This window comes from Phocoena sinus, chromosome 3 (genome assembly GCF_008692025.1).
Source record: "Phocoena sinus isolate mPhoSin1 chromosome 3, mPhoSin1.pri, whole genome shotgun sequence".
NCBI classification, from domain to species: Eukaryota; Metazoa; Chordata; class Mammalia; order Artiodactyla; family Phocoenidae; genus Phocoena; species Phocoena sinus.
The window spans coordinates 4,387,791-4,407,512 of record NC_045765.1 but is presented as its reverse complement, the minus strand read 5'-3'; the positions used below and the strand labels follow the sequence as shown (position 1 = coordinate 4,407,512).

The 19,722-nt window shown below is 51.3% G+C and overlaps 1 protein-coding gene across 3 annotated transcripts in view; it reads left to right on the top strand.

Moving 5' to 3' along the window:
* Window positions 1-9,005, top strand: part of SAFB2 (scaffold attachment factor B2) — a 33,448-nt gene extending 24,443 nt beyond the window's left edge. For 2 of the 3 annotated variants that reach the window (XM_032625165.1, XM_032625166.1), the window contains exons 14-21: window positions 483-619; window positions 2,256-2,546; window positions 3,532-3,672; window positions 4,872-4,914; window positions 6,255-6,385; window positions 8,006-8,118; window positions 8,243-8,309; window positions 8,601-9,005. In XM_032625165.1, coding sequence (XP_032481056.1) covers window positions 483-619; window positions 2,256-2,546; window positions 3,532-3,672; window positions 4,872-4,914; window positions 6,255-6,385; window positions 8,006-8,118; window positions 8,243-8,309; window positions 8,601-8,751 — 1,074 coding nt within the window. In that variant the 3' untranslated portion in view covers window positions 8,752-9,005. The remainder of the gene's footprint in view (window positions 1-482; window positions 620-2,255; window positions 2,547-3,531; window positions 3,673-4,871; window positions 4,915-6,254; window positions 6,386-8,005; window positions 8,119-8,242; window positions 8,310-8,600) is intronic. The other variant, XM_032625167.1, reaches the window with a different exon arrangement.
* The last annotated feature ends 10,717 nt before the right edge of the window (window positions 9,006-19,722 follow it).

Genomic DNA, 19,722 nt, shown 5'->3' with positions numbered 1-19,722 from the left:
TACCGGCAGTGCTGTTTTACATTCAAGTGCCTTTGGTTGGTTCTGTTTTGAGGCCACCTGCCTGATGCCTGAGCCAATAGCTGAGAACTGAAAAACGCAGCCCCTCCTCCAGCTGTCTGTCTAGACAGCTGCTTCGACAGCTTCCCCAGTGAACGAAGGGGTCGCTGAGGGCCTCGAGTGCACATGCCCTGTGCCTCTGGGGAGCCTCGTTTTGCTTTAGATAATGCAGAGCGCTTGGCTCTGCTGCTGCAGAAAAACTGCTGAGGTTTCACACCACCTTTTCTCTGCCATTAATGCCCTTTGAAAGCAAGACTCTAGCAGCGTAACTCAGATGGCGGTGTGAGGCGGCCTGTGCTGGGGCCTCCCTGTAAACTACATGGGATTGAAGGATCTTAGTCTAGTCCAGATGTGCATACTCCACTTGCGTCGTGCATCTGTTGTCAGCATTTTCCTAACATTAATAAACCAACTTTGGTAAACAGAGCTCAAAGAGTCAGGATCGCAAATCGGAAAGCAAAGAGAAGAGAGACATCTTGTCCTTTGACAAAATCAAAGAGCAAAGGGAACGAGAGCGCCAGAGGCAGCGGGAACGGGAAATCCGAGAGACAGAGAGGCGGCGGTGAGTGGGGGCCGAGCGAGGCCAGCGGGTCCGTGGTCTCCTCTTGGGAGGGTTGCTCTTCCTCCTAAGCGAGTCGCCTGTGTGGCTGTGGCTCACTGGCCTCCTAGTGTGTTTCCTCTGAGAGCGAAAGGCGGGGGCGTTCACACTGGCCCAGGGTAGTCCCGTGACATTTCATCAGAGCCCGTTTCTGCTCAGCAGCATCTCCTCTGGCTGAAGTTGCACCCTGGACCAGGTAGCAAGCGGACCCACGCTGCCTATGGCTTTGGTAGAAGGGTCTCCAGGGTTGAGGCCTCAGTTTTCGCCACCAAATCCTTCCACGTGAATTAGATCAACATGGAAGCCCAGGAACAGGCTGGCCTGTTTGAGCTGTGATTCACATCTTTGCTCCTGAGACGTCTGCGTTTCATGGCGTTTTCAGGCAGCAGCGGTCCCACAGCGATTCTGTGCCCCTTTGCTGAGGAGATGGTTTGTTGAAGCAGGCTTGTCATTTCCATTTTCGCTTTCTGCCATTTCACACCAGGTTGTCTAGAGCTCCCTCGTCATTTTCCCTCAAACATCACCCAGTGAAGTTGTGATGCTGCAGTGTTCGGGAAACTTTCTTGAGCTAAAGCAGATCATGTAGAAACTTCTCCAGTTTGCTTTTCCAAAACTGTGATTTCAGCCTCTGCATATGGGGTTTAGCAATTAAAAATTTCTTGATCATTTGGAGATGTTTTGCTTCCAGCTGGCTTGCCCTTGGTTTGGACCCTTCCCAGGCACCGTGGGAGGGTGTGAAGAGAGCAGAACGGGTTTCCCCAGTCCCGGCTCAGCTCCTGGTGTGCGGTGGCTGATAAATGAGACCACTGTCCCTTTCGCTGGTGACTGGCCTTCTCCTGTCTCCACACCCTCTTAGGTCCCTTCAAGATGACGTGCTTATTAAAAATACAGCCTTGGGCTTCCCTGGTGGCGCAGTGGTTGAGAGTCCGCCTGCTGATGCAGGGGACGCGGGTTTGTGCCCCAGTCCGGGAAGATCCCACATGCTGCGGAGCGGCTGGGCCCGTGAGCCATGGCCGCTGAGCCTGCGCGTCCGGAGCCTGTGCTCCACAACGGGAGAGGCCACAACAGTGAGAGGCCTGCATATCGCAAAAAAAAAAAAAAAAAAAATACAGCCTTGTAGAGGGGAGGGGTGACAAAAAGACAGTGTTGATTGTCCCTCTTCAGGGAAAGCTACTGTCATCCGTATCTCCAGGGTTTTCTCCGTGCCCAGCAGCTTCAGAGTGGCAATTACCCTTTGCATTTCTTACATTCCTGATCTTTATTTAGCTATGGCTTTGTCTTGGTGCTCTTTGAGCCAGGTCCTCCTGGTCTGGACTTGAAGCTCTGTGTCTGCTCGTCATCACCCCCTCCCTCCCAGCTCACCCCAGCTTTGCTGTTTGGAGAAAGGGAAAGTGTGGAGATTGGGGTTTCTGGCCGATGGAGCAGCTTAGGGAGCCGGTTAGTGCCTGCCGCCTAGTAGCTGGCAGGGGGCAGCCAGGCCCGGGGCGAGCCAGTTCCCATTCGGGAGCTGGAAGGTTCCAGACTCCTTCAGAGGATGACGTCTCGATGGCCGGACGCCACCACGTCGGGAAGTCAGGGCGGCCTTCCTGTGTTCCCCCAGAGAGCGTGAGCAGCGTGAGAGGGAGCAGCGCCTCGACGCCCTCCACGAGGGGAAGGAGAAGGCTCGGCTGCAGCGGGAGCGCCTGCAGCTCGAGCGCCAGCGGCAGCGGTTGGAGCGGGAGCGGCTGGAACGGGAGCGGCTGGAACGGGAGCGCGAGCGCGTGGAGCGGGAGCGCCGGAAGGAGCAGGAGCGCATCCAGCGGGAGCGCGAGGAGCTGCGGCACCAGCAGGAGCAGTTGCGCTACGAGCAGGAGCGGCGGTCGGTGCTCAGGAGGCCCTACGACGTTGGGCGGTAAGGCCCCCGGCCCGGAGCGGGGGGACGGGGCGCTTCCCCTGACGTTGAAAGAGCCACCCCGCTCCTGTCCACCTTAGCATAGGGAGTCGGAGGTGTTTCAGACAGAATCTGGGCCTCGACGCTTGGGCAGGGCTCCTTGCTGCCACCTCTGTGGCCAGTGCAGCGTTTTTTCCCCACCCGAGTTATTCTTCAGAGAATCTTGATTGTTGCCACTTGCTGAAGGGTTTGATGCTTTCGCCTAGGCCGTCCCGTTATTCGCACTGTGGCTCCTGGTGGAGCATGACCACTGTCCAGTGGGTAGGAGACAACCAAGCATGCGTTACGCCGCATTCGCTGCCGTCTCCGTCAGGCTCGTGTGTCCTCCTAGAGGGAGAGGCTGGGTGCTGTGGAGAAGGAGATTGCCTTCCCACTCAGAAAGTGGGTTTATTGCTCTCCAGCTTCTCTGAGTGGCTTAATTGATGGTCACCCATCACCCCACCACCTGTGAGCCTAATTTTCTGGTAAAAATCAGGAAGAAGATAATTGGATACCATCCCGAGTTGTATATAGTTTGCCATCACCCGATCTAATTCCCTTCGCTTCTGCAAAAGCTCAGAGGGAGGTTCAGGTTAGCATAGCAGACGAGGAGGTGAGAACGTGGTGACTCGGAACCTCATTCCAGGAGAATTAAAGATTTCATTGCACTTGCATCTGAGCTCATGTGGGGATCAAGGTATAACAGCCTTGTGACACAATTAGCTCACAGCGGTTCTTTTTTCAGGATTGTTAGATGAGAATGCCAGTATGCCTTTTGGCAGTTTGGGGGATTTTAATTTATCAGATCAAAGCGATAATGATTGAATGTTTAGATTTTAGCCCTGCGGGACATTTTAAATGATACTGGGTCTGGAGAGAGCTCCCCTCCCCAGTTCTGCCCTTTTTCTTTTTATTCTCATTCTCTTTCATAAATGAAATTTGCATTCTTTTTAAAATAAAAAAACAGGCGAGATGACGCCTATTGGCCAGAGGGAAAGCGCATGGCCATGGAGGACAGATACCGCCCAGACTTCCCTCGGCCCGATCACCGTTTCCACGACTTTGACCACCGTGACCGGGGCCAGTACCAGGAGCACGTGGCTGACAGGTCAGTGCCCTGCCCCACTCCTGCAGCAGAGATCGGTCTCCGTCTGTTCTCTTAATGTCTGGTGCACTCGTGGGCTTCCTAGTGGGTGCCTCTGACCGTCACACGTGGGATTTAGAAACAGACCTTGAGCAGGACGTTGGGATCGGTGGTCATGTACGGCATCCTGGCTTTGTCTAGGGGGAAGGCACCTCGGAGCACGTTTCATGCACTGTCCTCTTAGGACAGACGGGCCCTGGGCAGGACCTGAACCTCAGCTTCCCCCATGCTCAGCTCTCTTGGGGGTGGCCCCGGGCTCTGGGTTTCACAGCTCCCTGTGGGGTCTCCACGGCCACACTTCCTCCCTGTCCCTCCCACTGGCACAAGCTGCTCTGGAGCACCGGGCTTTGAGGAGGGTGTGGCCCGGCCTCCTTGTTCACACAGATGAGAAAGCAGTTTAGAGAAAGGCCATGACCCGCCTGAGCCATCTGCGGGGGTCACTGACTGGCATGGGGTTGTGCCAGCCCACGTGAAGAGAGCTGACTGCGGAATGTGGCAGAGGTCCTGTTAGGCCTACTTTGTGTTTCCAGGGTCTGGGTGGGTTATTTTTCTTTTGCCAGTGCCTTTTTAATGAAGACTATATCTCGTTTTTTAGAAAAGCAGCCCTCGATTTTTCCAGTTTAAGAATTCTCTCTTTAGGTTTTTCATCATGCTCCCCTGAGCTGCATATCTTTGAGCCATTTCCCTGCTCATTAGCTCTGGGAAGGAAGAGTGGGGGGTGGGGTGGGGGGTGGGGTAGGGGAAGACAGGCTGAGAAGCCGCTCGTTTAATTAATTATGGCTGGAATTGGTTTCAGATGTGGCGTGAGTCATGCGTGTTGGGTCAGACTAGAGGTTAGGGACCTGCCGAAGCTTATTACCTGACTTGTCATCAGGCCACAGACAGAATTATAGGCATTAGCTTCATGGTGTGGGTCTCTACTTCTGAGACCCCTCTAAAGGATTTTAGTTCAGTAAAACCTTCGTTCCCACCTTCTTAGGATCCCACCTCACTCCTACCCCCAGAGAAAGCTGTGAGGCAGTTTTTTTTCAGGCCAGTAAATTACAGTTCTCATGTGGTAAAAGGGGATAAGTACTCTAATTGTGGAACTCCTCTGTGTGGTCTGCAGCAGTGTTGTATAGAGCCATCAGCTGCCTTTGGAATGAGACATTTCTTTTTTGCAGGAGGGAAGGTTCAAGGTCAGTGATGGGAGAGCGAGATGGGCAGGTGAGTAAAAGCCAGATAGCAGGCCAGGGGCGTGCCTGCTTCTGTGGGGTGGGCGGGGCGTGGAGATGTCAGTTCTGGCCGGTGAGTAGATGTGCACAGAAATGACTGGTTAGTGAGTCTGTGTTTTGTATTTTATTTATTTATTTATTTAATTTTTTTGTCTGCATTGGGTCTTCATTGCTGTGAAGTAGCGGGGGCTACTCTTCATTGCGGTGCACGGGCTTCTCATTGCGGTGGCTTCTCTTGTTGTGGAGCATGGGCTCTAGGCACGCGGGCTTCAGTAGTTATGGTGCGTGGGCTCAGCTGTGGCTCGCAGGCTCTAGAACGCAGGCTCAGTAGTTGTGGCACACAGGCTTAATTGCTCCATAGCATGTGGGATCTTCCCGGACCAGGGCTTGAACCCATGTCCCATGCATTAGCAGGCAGATTCTTAACCACTGCGCCACTAGGGAAGTCTCGAGTCTGGAGTCTGTGTTTTTTAACACAGGTAGGGCTTGTTTTTCGTTTTATTCAGTAGAAACTAATTGAAGAGATATTTGGTGGCCTACATGTTCGGAGTGCCTTGAGTCTAGGCACTGTGGGATGCCCCAACGGGGGCTTAGCAGCCTGGTAGGGGGTCATTTAGGTCATGTTTTGGGGCATTCCTCTGTGTCGGCTACTGGGATGGGTCCCCGTGTCTGATAGTCTGCAGGTTCCCTGTGAGAGGTGCCTAGGCTGTCAGCTCAGAGAACAGAGGAGGCCTCCACGAGAAAGGTGGGGGACAGCATCAGAGTCATGGCTTTTTAAAATAGGGGTGTGTGTTTTGAGAGAGTGCTATATTCTCTCTTGCTCCCCAGGTGTGCTGGCTTCCTGAGCACTGACTTGGTTGGCCAGGGGTACTAAGCCGTTCCTGCCTTCAGTACTTGCCTCCAGGCCTCCACAGTAGTATGAGCAGAGAGGGCTCTGAGGGTGCTGGCCTGCCCTAGGGATGTGGGGAGGGCCCTCCTGTCTCCAGCAAGGAGCAGGTGCCCTGACTCTTCAGGGAAGGCGGGTCTGAGTGACTCTTCTCAGTGGACCCCGAAGTGTGGGGCTCTCCACGCTCATGGGTGGGAGGGCCCGCTGCTGGCCCTTCGTGTGGCACCAGTGATGGAGCTTTAGTGGCGCTTGGGGTTCTCAAGGAGGCGGTCAGGAAGTGCCCGAAGGGGCCTGGGCAGGTCCTCGTGGGTGGCTGGGGTACTGAGCCACACCCCAGCGCACTGAGGCAGGGTCTGCAGGTTTCCGAGACCCAGAAGGTAGGCCTGCCGCGAGCTTGTCTGGGAGCCATGTGACTGGAGTTGCCCTGTCCCTCTTGTGCCTTCCAGCACTACTCAGACGACCGCCACGGCCACGGAGGACCACCAGAGCGCCATGGCCGCGACTCCCGAGACGGCTGGGGTGGCTATGGCTCCGACAAGAGGATGAGCGAGGGCCGGGGGCTGCCTCTTCCCCCCAGGTTAGCGGGCAGGCCACAGAGGGGCTGGGCATCACTGTCCTCACCGGGTGACAGGTTGGCTTCTCTGAAAGTGAACTGGGCATGTGTACCTGCCAGGTCACCTGGAACAGCTCCTCCTGGCACTGTGTGGGCTCTGCCTGCTGAAGGCGGCAGCCCTGAAGCCGTCTAAGGCTTGTCCCCATCAGTAGTAGAGAAGCTTTACCCCACCCCACCCCTGAAGTTGTCTTTAGGTGTTTGTAAGGCCGGTGTCACAGCTACCACAAGTTTCTGCTGCACCTCTAGGTGGGTTTTCGGGTGTTGATCAAAGACTGGAGTGCCAGTGTGACAGATGAGAGTGTTCTTTCCTGAGCGACCTACTTAGCACTGGGTCGTTTCATGTCGTTTAGTCCTATTTGTGTTAAGTTTAAATGGGCGAGCTCCTGCACTGACAACAGGCTGACTGTGCAGCGTCACCGTGTGACTGGGGGGCTGTCACCTGAGACCATAGGCGTTGCACGCAGTGAGGTGCACTCACCCTTGCAGACAGGTGTGGGGGGTCTGCTGGCTTCCTGGTCCTGGGCCTCGGAGTGGTGGTCGCCGGCGGGCAGTGCCCTCGTCCTTCCACACCCAGCCTGGGGCCGGGAGGCTTTCCTGTAGGCCTCCAGGGGCTGTTGGCACCTGCACGTGGGTACCGTGTTTGGATTTTCATCTCCCGGGGTTTCTGTCTGAAACCGTTTTTAAACAGCTTTTTTGAGATATAATTCACATGCTGTGCGGTTCACTCATTTAAAGTGTGCAATTTGATGGCTTTCAGTTAATTTATAGAGCTGTGCATCCATCACCACAATCCATTTCAGAGCATTTCTATCACCCCCAAAAGAAACCCCCATTAGCAGTCACTCCCCATCCCCCTGGCAACCACTAACCCACTTTCTTTCCCTGTGGATTTGCCTGTTCTGGATGTTTCACATGAGTTGGAATCACACAGTGTGTTGTGTTGCCTTTTATGTCTGGCTTCGCTCACTGAGCATCGTGTTCTCAAGGTGCATCCTTGTTGTAGCGAGTGTCAGTGCTTCATCCCTTTTCAAGGCTGATTAATATTCCAGTATGTGGATGGACCACATTTTGTTTAGATGGACACTTTGGTGGTTTCCACTTCGGGGCTGTTACGGACTCATGCTGCTAAGAACACTGGTGTATGAGTTTTCGTGTTAACGCATGTTTACCGGTCTCTTGGTTAGACACGTCGGAGTGGAATCTCTGGGTCATACGGTCGCTCTGTGTTTAAGCTTTTAAGGAACCACTACACTGTTCTCCAACTAGGCTGCACCATTTTACATTCCCACCAGCCCAGTGTGAGAATCCCTGTTTCTGCACACCTTCACCAACACTCATCCTTGTCTTTTAGATAATAGCCGTCCTAATGAGGGTGAGGTGGTTGTGAAGGTATCTGTGCTGAACACCTACTTGTGTGCTTACTGGCCAAGTGTGTATCTTTGGGGAAGTGTCTGTTGCCATTCTTTGCCCACTTCTCTCAGAAACCCTTGACAGTGGGGCACGAGCCCCCAGAGCCCCCATGTCACAGCCTCACATTAGAGGCACAGTGGGACCATTGTGTATCTGCCTTTCGTTTTGGCAAAGGGGTGGCCGTGACTGGGCGGAGCACAGCCAGAGGCTGGAGGAGCATCAGGAGCGCGCCTGGCCGGGCACAGTGGATGCGGGCACGGCGGGCCGGGAGCACTTGCGGTGGCAAGGTATGGGTTCACCCCTGCCTGAGGGTCGGGGGGCCTCCCGGGGAGGGCCAGCCACAGTCCCAGCATGCTCCAGAGGGCCAGCTTTTCCAGGGCTTCCAAGTGCAGACTCTTTCTTCTCTTCCAGGTGGTGAGAGGGGCCTGTCTGGGCCCTCGGGGCCAGGGCATGTGGCAAGTCGGGGTGGAATATCGGGGTAAGAAGTACTGTCCGCGGATAAAATTGATTTGTTCCCACTTCTCACTTCCTCTCCCTTTTTCTGCATGCTTGATCCACTTTCGGGGTCGAATGCTTTGAGAACAAACCCCCAAAGCAGCTCTTGGCAACTTACGCAGCTAACGCTCTTCCCCGGAATGCAACCCGTGGTTATGATTTTCCTCACCTGGAAAAAGCCAAGGGGCTCTAAAGGCCACAGAGCCCTATGCTGCAGCGTGACACAGTGAGAACACAGGTGCTTCCGGGGCCAAACGTGTGCCTTTGTTCCTAGGCGAGGCGGCTTTGCACACGGCGGGCACGCCCAGGCTCACGTGGTGCCCTCCGGAGGCCTCGAGGGTGGAGGAGTGGCCGGCCAGGACCGGGGCAGCAGAGGTCCGCACCCCGCCCCCCACCCATACCCCCACTTCACCCGCCGCTACTAGAGCCCACCCACCCTGCGTGTCCTGGTAGGCAGGCAGACGTACTGTCGAGTCTATTAGCCAGAGTTACCTTGAACTTGTGGAATCTTTTAAGAAACAGAAGCAAATCCTGCCACCGTGTTGTAGCTTAATACAATGTGAATCCACTTATTTTTTCTTTTTTTTAAAATAAATGTGTTCTTGTTCTGCCATTTGTAAGACAAGGTTTCTGTTAACGAGGCATTCCATTTTCCGTTAATAAAAGTTTATGGTTCGCAGCTGTGTGTGTGTCTCAGTGATGACAGCAGAGAGCGGTGTCAGCCCTCGGCGGCACCGCTTTTGTTTGGGTAGCAGAGGCCGGTTCGTGTTCCTGAATTCTCACAGCTGTCAATGAAGTGGGGCTGTGCACCTCCCCATCTTACAGGTGAGGAAATGGCTGCGGGGTCAGATCATTTGTCCAGAGTCCGAGAGCTTGTAGGTAGCAGAGCTGGGATGGGAATTAGGAATTCTTCCCTGAGGGGAGGTGTGTGTGCATCGGGGGGCCCTGGGACCAGCACTTCGCCTCTTCTGCTGGGGTGCCTGGGGGTGTCCAGCCAGTGGTGGTGTGCGGTTTGGGGGCCTGGCTGAGGGCTGGGGATGGGGCAGACCCTGCCTGGTATGAGCCCAGCTATATCCCATCCGCCTGTTTTTCTGGAAATGCAAATTCATAGGTGAAATCTCATTTGTGATTATAAGCAGCAGCAATCTTTTTCATTAAAGACCCCTGTCTGGCCACAGGGGCCATCTCTGTTCCTCTGGAAGGATCATGGCTGCCCACGCAGAGCTGATGTCGGGACACGGAATGGGTGACTGCAGGCTTGTTGGGGCAGGAGAGGGGTCCAGCCCATCTCATGAATGAGGTGGCCTGGTGGCCACAAGACTGATCTGGGACCTGTGCAGGGCCTGGGGTCAAGAGGGATGCTGGTTTCCCGCAAATCTCAGCCCTGGACCAGCGTGGTCTGGATTGGCATGTGAAGAGTTAACCCATGTGCCGCCTGCTGGCAACCTGATTCCCTCCCTCCCCTACGTAACTAGGACAGCCACCCCACAGGCCCCAGAACAATTGCCAATTCTCCTGGAGTTCCCTGTGTTCCTGCTGGGGTGTTTAGTTTGAAAAGAGCAATCTGAAAACCCTGCCCAGCTCACCGAGGAAGCCCGAGCGTGAAAGGCAGGCTGGCGCTGGCCCTCCAGTCCTATCTGCTTGAATTGCCCAAATAAACACCTCATGCGCTTCCTTCACCGCAGGGGCTTTTAGAGTCATTTTCCAATGACAGGTTGACAGGACGATGTCTCCATGGTGCAGTCGGGGCCAGTGTGGCATGTTTTCTCCTGCATGGAGAGCTTCATCTCCCCACCCCGCAAGCTAGTCTAGAAATTGGGGTCCGGGTGTCCCAAGTTGGCCAAGAGAAGCCAGATTCGACTTGGGGTTGAGGGTGAGACCGGTTGTCAGATCTTGTCACAAGATAGGAGCACGTCCTGAAGCGCAGAGCCAGGGCTTGACCAGGGCACTGCCGCCCAGCTGGCCCGAGGGGACCCCGGGAAGCGTGGGGAGTGTGGGCCAGTCCTCCCGGACAGCCTGTGGGGAGAGACAAGCCCTTTCCTCATTAGCTGGGCCTAACACCAGTCTCTGTTTTACATGGATACGTAGGACAACATTGATTGGCCATGGCTGCCGTAACTACGCACGACAGACTTGGTGATATAAACAAGGGAAATTTATCCTCTCCCAGTTCTGGAGGCCAGGAATGCTTGATCAGGTGTCAGCAGGGCTAGTTCCTTCTGAGGCTGGGGGGTGGGGGTGGGGGCGGAGGGTAGGGAGGGGGATCTGTTCTAGGCCCGCTCCCAAACTCTGGTGGCAGCTGGCAGTCTTTGGCATCCCTTGACTTGTACGTCCATCACCCCGTCTCTACCTCCTTCACCCAGCCTTCTCCCTGTGTGTGTGTGTGTCTGCGTCTGAATTTCAGACTGGATTTAGGGCCCACCCTACTGACCTCATTTGAACTTGATTACCTCTGTACAGGCCTTGTCTTCAAATACAGTCACATCCCAAGGCCCTGGGGGCCAGGACCTCAACGTGTGAATTTGGAGGGGGGACACAGTTTACAGTTTTCACACATACAGATTTTTCAGGAGTGCAACTTCTGGATAAATTGAGGGAAAACGGCTTGTCATTTAGTCCAGAACCTTACCAAGAGTTGTTCACCGTTTCTGTGAACAGACCTGCGGGGTCTAAACACCTCCCCTGCTGCTTCTGTCTGAGGTGAAACGTCTGAATAGACCCATGCGTCTGAGCACTTCATCTTGTACATGATATAACCGGGGCTTGTGCCCCAGCGTTGACAGGCTAAATTAGACAGCACTTATCAGACATTATTTTCTTTTTATTTCTTCTGCTTGTATCTGATAGAGCATTATATGGTTGGGTTGCTGGTTGTTTTTTTTTTTTAACTGTCATTAGGTTATATTCAGATTTTTATTTCAGGAGAGAAAAGGGAGGTGGAAGAAAAGATTTGTTATAAAAAGTATCTGCTAATGGACACTTGGGTGGTTTCCACCTTTTGGCTCCTATGAATCATGCTGCTATAAAGACAAGTTTGCCTGTAGGTCTTTGCACAGCTGTTTTCTATTCTCCTGGGTGTATACCTGGGAGTGAAATTCCTGGCTTATATGGTAATTCTATGTTGAACTTTTGAGGAACCACCAGGCTGTTTTCCACAGCGGCTGCCCCATCTTACATTCCCACCAGCCCTGCACGAGGGTTCCAAGTGTCTCTACATCTTCACCAACACTTGTCTTCTGGGTGTGTTTGTTTTCTTAAATAATAGCCATCCTAATGGGTGTGTAGTAGTATGGATAAACAAATTGTGGTCCAACCATACAGTGGAATATTAGCCTTCAAAAGGAAGGAGATTCTGACACCTGCTGTAACAGGAATGAACCTTGACATGGTGCTCAGTGAGAGAAACCAGAAACGAGGACAAATACTGATTCCATCCATAGGAGGTCCCTAGAGGAGTCACATCCTTAGAGACAGCAGGTAGATGGTGGGGGCTGGGGGAGGGTATGGGGAGTCAGTGTTCAATGGGGACAGAGTTTCAGTTTGGGGAGATGAGAAAGTTCTGGAGATGATGGTGGGAATGGTTGCAGGACCATGTGAATGTGCTTAATGCCACTGAGTTGTGCCCTTAAAAATGGTTAAGATGATAAATTTTCTAAAAAATGTTATTGAAGTATAGTTGACTTACAATGCTGTGTTAATTTCTGCTGTACAGCAAAGTGATTCAGTTATGTATATCCCTTTTCATATTCTTTTCCATTATGGTTTGCCACGGGATATTGAGTGTAGTCCCTGTGCTATACGGTAGGACCTTGATGTTTATCCATCCTACATACAATAGTTTGCATCTGCTAACCCCAACTCCCAGCCCACCCCTCCTCCCCTTGGCAACCACAAGTCTGTCCTCTATGTCTGTGAGTCTGTTTCTGTTTCGCAGATAGGTTCAGGTGTGGCATATTTTAGATTCCACATACAAGCGATGTCATATATTTGTCTTTCTTTTTCTGACTTACTTCACTCAGTGTGATAGTCTCTAGGTCCATCCATGTTGTTGCTGCAGATGGCATTATTTCATTCTTTTTTATGGTTGAGTAATACTCCTTTGTGTGTATAGGTACCACATCTTCTTTATCCATTCATCTGTCGATGGGCATTTAGGTAGTTTCCATGTCTTGGCTGTTGTGAATTGTGCTGCCGTGAACAAATGTAGGGGTGCATGTATAAGATGGCAAATTTTTATGTTACGTGTATTTTGCCACAATTTAAAAAAAATGTTTTAAAGGTTGAGGTGGGGGCTGTTCGGTGTCAGGAGTGAGAGCCACTGGAGTAGCCTCGGGAGATGGCTTGGAATCCAACCTACCTATCTGCCCATGGGGAGTTAATAGTTCCTCCCTGCTTTGGCTTCCTTAACTGGAAATATGATAGTATTTTACCATAGAGGGTCTTTGCAAAGATTAAATTAGCTGATATACATAAAAAAGCTCAGAATTGCTCCTGGCATACAGTAAGTGCTCAATACGTGTTGGCAGGCCCTGGGAGGCCTGCAGGAAGAGGGCCTAGGGTGCTCGTGCTTTCCGGGAGACCTGTAAGATGTTTGGAGGCCTGGGGAGGAAGAGCTAAGAAACGATCGGCTCCAAAAATACAAAGAGAAAACTGCAACATCAGAATGAATACCGTATCCAATGTCTCCACATTTACAAAAAATGTGTCAGCTTCGTCAACTGCTAAATTTTGTATTCATAAAGATTTCATTACATTTCAAAACAGTTTCTAGGTTAAATTTTCTCACTATGCAGGAATTCCCAAGCCTGCATGGTGATTGCCAGTCTCAAATTGCATGCGTTAACTCTTAGTTAAATAATTTCAAATGCAAGGGTCTAAAAAGACTTCCGAGATTTTTAAAGTACAGCCACAAAGTTGTCAGTTCGTGGGGATGTGGTGCTTTTTAACTGGTTTGCAGGTTGAGGGACGGGGTCTCTACTGAGTTCTCCCAGTGCTGCCCCACCCCCATCCTCCAGAGGTTAGACCATCCCTACTTCCGTCACACGGTTCACAGGATCAAAAAACCAGAAAATCGAGACATGGTTGGTTAATACACCTGGAATGTGGGAGACACATAGTAAATGCTTATCGAATCTACGGGAAGGAGAAAGAGAGAAAGAACACAAAAATTCTGTATCTTCAAGTTTTCAGAACACTTTATTCCTCGTCTGGCCTATTGGGTCTTACAGGGCCTGGCAGAAAATTTCCCTAGTTTAGAATGTCTGACGGGACACCAAATCTTGTAGTGCCTTCAGTAAACACCAGGTGGCAGATGATCCCTGCTGAGATTGAGAGGGAGCGCTGCAAAAGCTGGGACGTGTGCAGTAGTAAGGCTGCTGTTCCTGAGGAAGGACAAAGGAACACCTCTAGCAAGAGTTACCTGGGGGTGGAGGGAGGTGCTTGTTTATTTTTAATTTTTAAAAAAAATTTTGGCCGTGCCACGCAGCTTCCGGGATCTTAGTTCCCTGACCAGGGATTGAACCTGGGCCCTGGCAATGAAAGCGCTGAGTCCTAACCACCAGGAATTCCCCAGGAGGTCCTTGTTTAAAATTCAGGTTCCCAGGCCCCAATTCTGATCTACTGATCTGATTCAGGCCCTGCCTCCAGTTACTCCTGGGATGCTGACTGTTGAGAAGAGGTTTCCAGGGGATCTTCACCGCGGCCCTGTCGGGGAGGCCCCCATGCGGGCCAGGTGATTTATGTGAGATCAAGCCAGGCTGGAGAATAAATAATCCCAGCTCAGCCCTTTGCCACCTGGATGACGTTGAGCCAGTTACTTTGAACACCTGAGTTTTCTCATTGTAAAATGGGCAGGGGGATTTCTGAGGACCCAAGGAGATGATGCATTTAAAGCGCTTTGCGGGACTTCCCTTGTGGTCCAGTGGTTAAGACTCCGTGCTTCACTGCAGGGGGCAATGGTTCGATCCCTGGTCAGGGAACTAAGACCCCACACGCTGCGAGACATGGCCAGCAAATAAATAAAGTTTGAAGTGCTTTGTACAGTACCCAGCATCTAGTGGGTCCTTAGCCAATGATTGTGGTTGCCGTTCATTCTCCTAGAAGAGCCAGGTCTAAACTGGGGCCTTCCGCCTCCTTGCAGACTTGGGGAAGGGGTCGGATTGGCCCCCATTCCCACCACAGATGTGATCTATAATGTTGCATTAACAGTTTTTCAAACAAGAGGCGCTGTTTGGGCCTCTGCAAAGCTGCAAGCTGCGGGGTTAAGTGCCAGCAGCCACTGATGGTGCCTCGCAGCTGCTTCCAATCCTGCAGTCAGACCCACCTCATGCCAACCAGCCGTGAAACTGTCGGGCGCCCCACATACTCAGCCACAGAAACCTCACATTGGCCCCCCGTGGGGAGGCTCGTAAAACGCACTGAAGCTTTCTCTGCTTGGATGCTGCCAGCCATGGTGGACCAAATATTTACAGACCTGGCTGAAATGAGACCCAGCAGGGCAGGTTTCAGAGGTTGCCCAGAAAAAGTCCCCTCACCCCCTGTCCTTGGGAAAACAGGGCACAGAGTGACAAGCAGCCCATTAGGCCAAGGCCCACACCCCCAGCAAGGCAAGATGGGAGAGCTGGGCTCAAGAGAACTTACCTGTTTAGAGCCAAAGGCATTTCCTGTGTGTCAGGTTCTGTGCCAGGGACACAGCAGTGACCATGACTGAGACAGATCTGCTCTTTGGAGCCCAAGGGAGGGTTTCAAGCAGGAGGTGGAGTGAGCCTGGCTTCCTGAAGGAGGTGACTGGAAAGGCATTCCAGGAGAGGGAACAGAATGTGCAGGAGCCCCCAGGAAGGAACAGGTGCAGCACCTTGGAGGAACTCAGCAAGCAGGAATGTGGGTGACTTGGGGTCAGAGTGGTCTCCGAAGTCCTGGGCAGGTCAGGGATCAGGCCACCAGCCCACAGGCCATGGCATGTTTCAGCAGGGTTCAAGGGTGTCCATCACTGTCTCTCCCTGGGCCCTTCCTTGCTTGGGGGTCCAAATATTCACTGTTCCTGCCCCCCACCCCCCATGCAACCAGCACTTTCTGCCTCTGGGGAGCCAGCAGCTGCCAGCCCTGTGGAAGGTGAGCTCATGGCCAGGTTATCTGGACAAAGATAACAGCAGGGGAACCCCATGCAGCCTGCAGGCATGGGGTCCCCTCCACAAGGACCAGAATATAGGAAGTAGGAGCAGGCAGGCTACAAAGCTGATGAAGTTGGTCATCACTCTCCACCTGGACTGAGTCATGAATGGCAGGAAGTGCCAAGATGCCATGGGGGGACAGGGCACAGGGGATGTCGCTAATGGGGGGGTAGCTCAGTTATAGACGAAGAGGTGGGGGGAAGGGTGGGAGAGAGAGGGAGACAAAGAGACGGAGAGATACAAAAGAGCTGTAGAGAGACAGACACAGAAGCAAAAAGAGGCAGCAACGCATAGAGAAGAGAGACAGAGACTGAAACACAGAGAAATAGAGACACACAGACTCAGAGAGAGATAAAGCTGACACCGATGGATACCCCGGGACCCACAGACCCGCAGAGATGTTGAGCCACGGGGGCTGGTATGCCCCCTGTGCCCACCGGGTGGCGCCAGAGAGACACGCTGCACCGCAGCCGTCCCTGCCTGGCGCGTCCTGCAGCCCGAGTCCCTTTCTCTCTGCCTGCGGTTGCTCTATTGCTGCACTGCCGCCTTAGCGGGAGGCCCTGGACCCCAGAGTGGAGACGGAGGTGGAGGTTGGAATAGGGGCCTCCGCAGGGATCGAGGGTGTCCACAGCCCCCATAACCTGGACACCCCCCGCCAAGGCTCTGTGCGTGTCTCCTGTGCGTATGTGTTTGTCTTGGAGTGTGTTTGCATTGGTCTTGTGTGTGTGTGTGTGTGTGTGTGTGTCTTGGGGTGTGTATCTAGATGGTCTCTGTGTGTGTCTTGTTTTGTCTCAAGGTGTGTGTGGTGTTTGTGTGTGGGGGGGTGCTGTGGGCGTCTCTGTGTGTCTGGTATCTCCATGCCCCCAGAAACCTGACACTCTCTTCTCTCACCTTCCCTGGCAGCTCTGCATGGAGTCACCCAAGAAATTTGAGAACCAAAACATTTATGGAGACTTACTGGTGTCCAGAGTCTCTACTGGGATGCCAGAGGAAGTGCTCCCTGGAGCGACAAGGATGGGTGTTCATGGAGCTGACTGAGCAAAATTTAGGTTCTGCTAAACCCAAGCACCTACTTTGTGCTACTTTCATGCTGTGGACTCAGTTTCCTCATCTGTGAAATGAGCCTGAAATTAATACCAGCCTCATAGCATTGCTGTGAAGTGATTAAGTGTGTGAGGCTGGCACACAGCCTAAGGACTTAGTAATTATCAGAAATCAGTAATTATCAGAAATCAGTAATTATCAGAAATCATCTCTTTTGATCATTTTAACTACAAACACATCCATTAACCCATGGGTCAGTGGGAGCCCCTGAGAACTCTCCACTCACCACTACGGATCTGAGGGTTGTCTTAAAGACCCAAATAAGTGGATACTCAGATATCTGCCTCCACACAAACTTCCCTTTTGGTCTAGTCCACTGGTTCTCAAACTTCACTGTACAGAAAAATGAGAAAATTAGATCATGCTGGGTATATAAATCAAAGCCAGTTGCTGTCCCATACACCAGGGACTCAGCAATGAACAAAACAGACAAGGATGCCTGCCTTAGCGGACTTTGTGTTCTAGTGGGAAAAACATAATAAATGAAGTTCATTTGTCACTCAACAATGGTGAGTCATGATAATTAGTTACTATCCATCAATTTGCTTTTGATAATTTTGCCATCTTACCTTCCAGAAAGATAGTACTAACACAGTAACAGAGGTGAATATCAATTGCCTTGTAGCCTCACAGAATCTAATATCAGATATCTTTTTTGACTATTATAGTGAGAATTCTAGAGTGGTTAAACACATTTTCATGTAAAAGTCTTCGTCTTTTTTTTTGTTTCACTTTTTTTTTTTACAATGTCCCATCTGTGTCTTTTGTGTGTTCAAAGTGGCATCCATGTTCTTTGCATGTCTCTTTTCTTATTTATTTCTCACAACTCTTTATATATAAAGGATGCCACTTTAAAAATGTTAGTGGCAAATAGCCTTTGTTTCTAATAGAGCTAAACTGGAATAACACAATTTATCAACAGGGACCACGAAGAATCCTCATTTGTCAGACATCCTAGCAGTGAATTCCTTATGAAAACCCAGTGGAGGGGGACAGATGGGTCCAAGAAATAGTAGCTAGGAAGAGAGCATTTTGACCTGAGACAAAGCCCTTCTCAGATCCTTAGCTGAGAAAATGTATCCATCTTCTGAACTGGATTCAGCACTGTCAGGGACAATTCTTTTTCTTTTTTTTTTTTGGCTGCACAGAGCAGCATGTGGAACTTCCCTGACCAGGGATCGAACCTATGTCCCCTGCACTGGAAGCACGGAGTCTTAACCACTGGACCACCAGGGAAGTCCTGTTAGGGACATTTCTAACATATAAATTAGATTATGCCACTCCCTTGCTTCAAACACTCCCATGGCTCCTCATTGCCTTTAGACGGAAATCCAATCTCCTCTCCACACCCTTCCCAAAGCCACCCCCAAGCACCACATTTTCCTTTTTGCACCACCTCCAGATAGAGAGGCACCCTGAGCCTTTCCATTAACTCACTCCTGCCATGTTCCAGGAGCTCTACCTTCAGGTGTGGCTTTGGGAAAGTGATTTCCCTCTCCAAGACTCAGTGTTGTCATCTGAGAAATGGGATAACAAGTACAGACCTCATAGGATTGGTGGCAGGGACCCCATGGGATAACTATTTGTAAAGCTTGATGGGATGTCCATTCGCTTTTTCCAAAGCCTTTTCAGCTTCTCCCTGGGAGGTGGGGGACCTTGGCAAACAGATGCTCCTGGGACTCACTTTCTTGATCTTAAAAGGAGGATATAAAGTTAGTACCATCACTGTCTAGGGAGAGCAAACTCACTCAAGGAGTGAGTTGGACCTAGGGTTATAGGGAATTCACATCCCTATAATCCCTGGAGGGTCCACAGATGCCACTCGGATTGGGGGCCCAATGGAGCGTCTTTTAAAAAAATTTTTTTTTATTGATGTATAGTTGATTTACAATGTTGTGTTAATTTCTGCTGTACAGCAAAGTGACTCACTTATATGCATATATACATTCTTCTTTATATTCTTTTCCATTATGGTTTATCCCAGGATATTGAACATAGTTCCCTGTGCTATTCAGTAGGACCTTGTTGTTTATCCATTCTATATAGAATAGTTTGCATCTGCTAACCCCAAACTCCTAATCCATCCCTCCCCCATCCCCCCACCCCCTTGCCAACCACAAGTTTGTTCCCTATGTCTGTGAGTCAGTTTCTGTTTCGTAGACAGGTTCATCTGTGGCATGTTTTAGATTCCACATACAAGTGATGTCATATGGTATTTGTCTTTCTCTGTCTGACTTACTTCACTTAGTATGATAATCTCTAGTTGCATCCATGTTGCTGCAAATGGCATTATTTCCTTCTTTTTTTTTTTTAATGGCTGAGTAGTATTGTACTGTATCCAGTGGAGCTCCTTATATGGAAAAACTCATTCACAAGTTCTTCTTGTAAACATTATGTGGGCCTCCAGCCCCAGAAAAACAAAAACCAAAAACACATTCAGCCCCTGGGCTTCCAGTTTGAGAGACCTCTGATCCAAGGGGACAAGTCTAGGTAAGAAGCCTGTGTCACAAGAGGCTATCTGTGATTCGAGAATTGGGCAATGCCAAATTCAGTGGGTATGTCACAGATAGGGGCAAGTTAGCACAGCGCCGACCCTCCCTTCCTATCTGCCTGTAGTATTGGTGGGATGCAGGCTCCCATCCACACATATGCCTTCTGCCTCTGACGATCCATGCATTCTCTTCCCTGCAAGACAGCCAGAAGTGATGTGTTGAATGCCATTCAGGACGCCTGCTCTAGGATTCTTTTTTTTTTTTTTTTTTTTTTGGCCATGCCGCATGGGTTGGGGGATCTTAGTTCCCTGATCAGGGATCGAACCTGGGCCCCGACAGTAAAGGTGCTGAGTTCTAACCACTGGACCACCAGGGAATTCCCTTTAGGATTCTAAAATGTTCGGGAGGAGGGGAGACTGTTTTGAGGATCTAGAATGCCGGGCACTCCAAGATTCTGGGAGTCCATGATTTTGGAGATCCCATGATTCTGAGCCTCCCAGGTCCCAGAACTCAAGAGATTCACCGAGCTTGTCACTGCCCGCTTGGGTCTTCCATAATCGCCCGTGACAGATAATACAGTGTCTCGAGGCAGAAACCATGAACCCTCTAATCCAGCGGCCTAGGCAGAGGG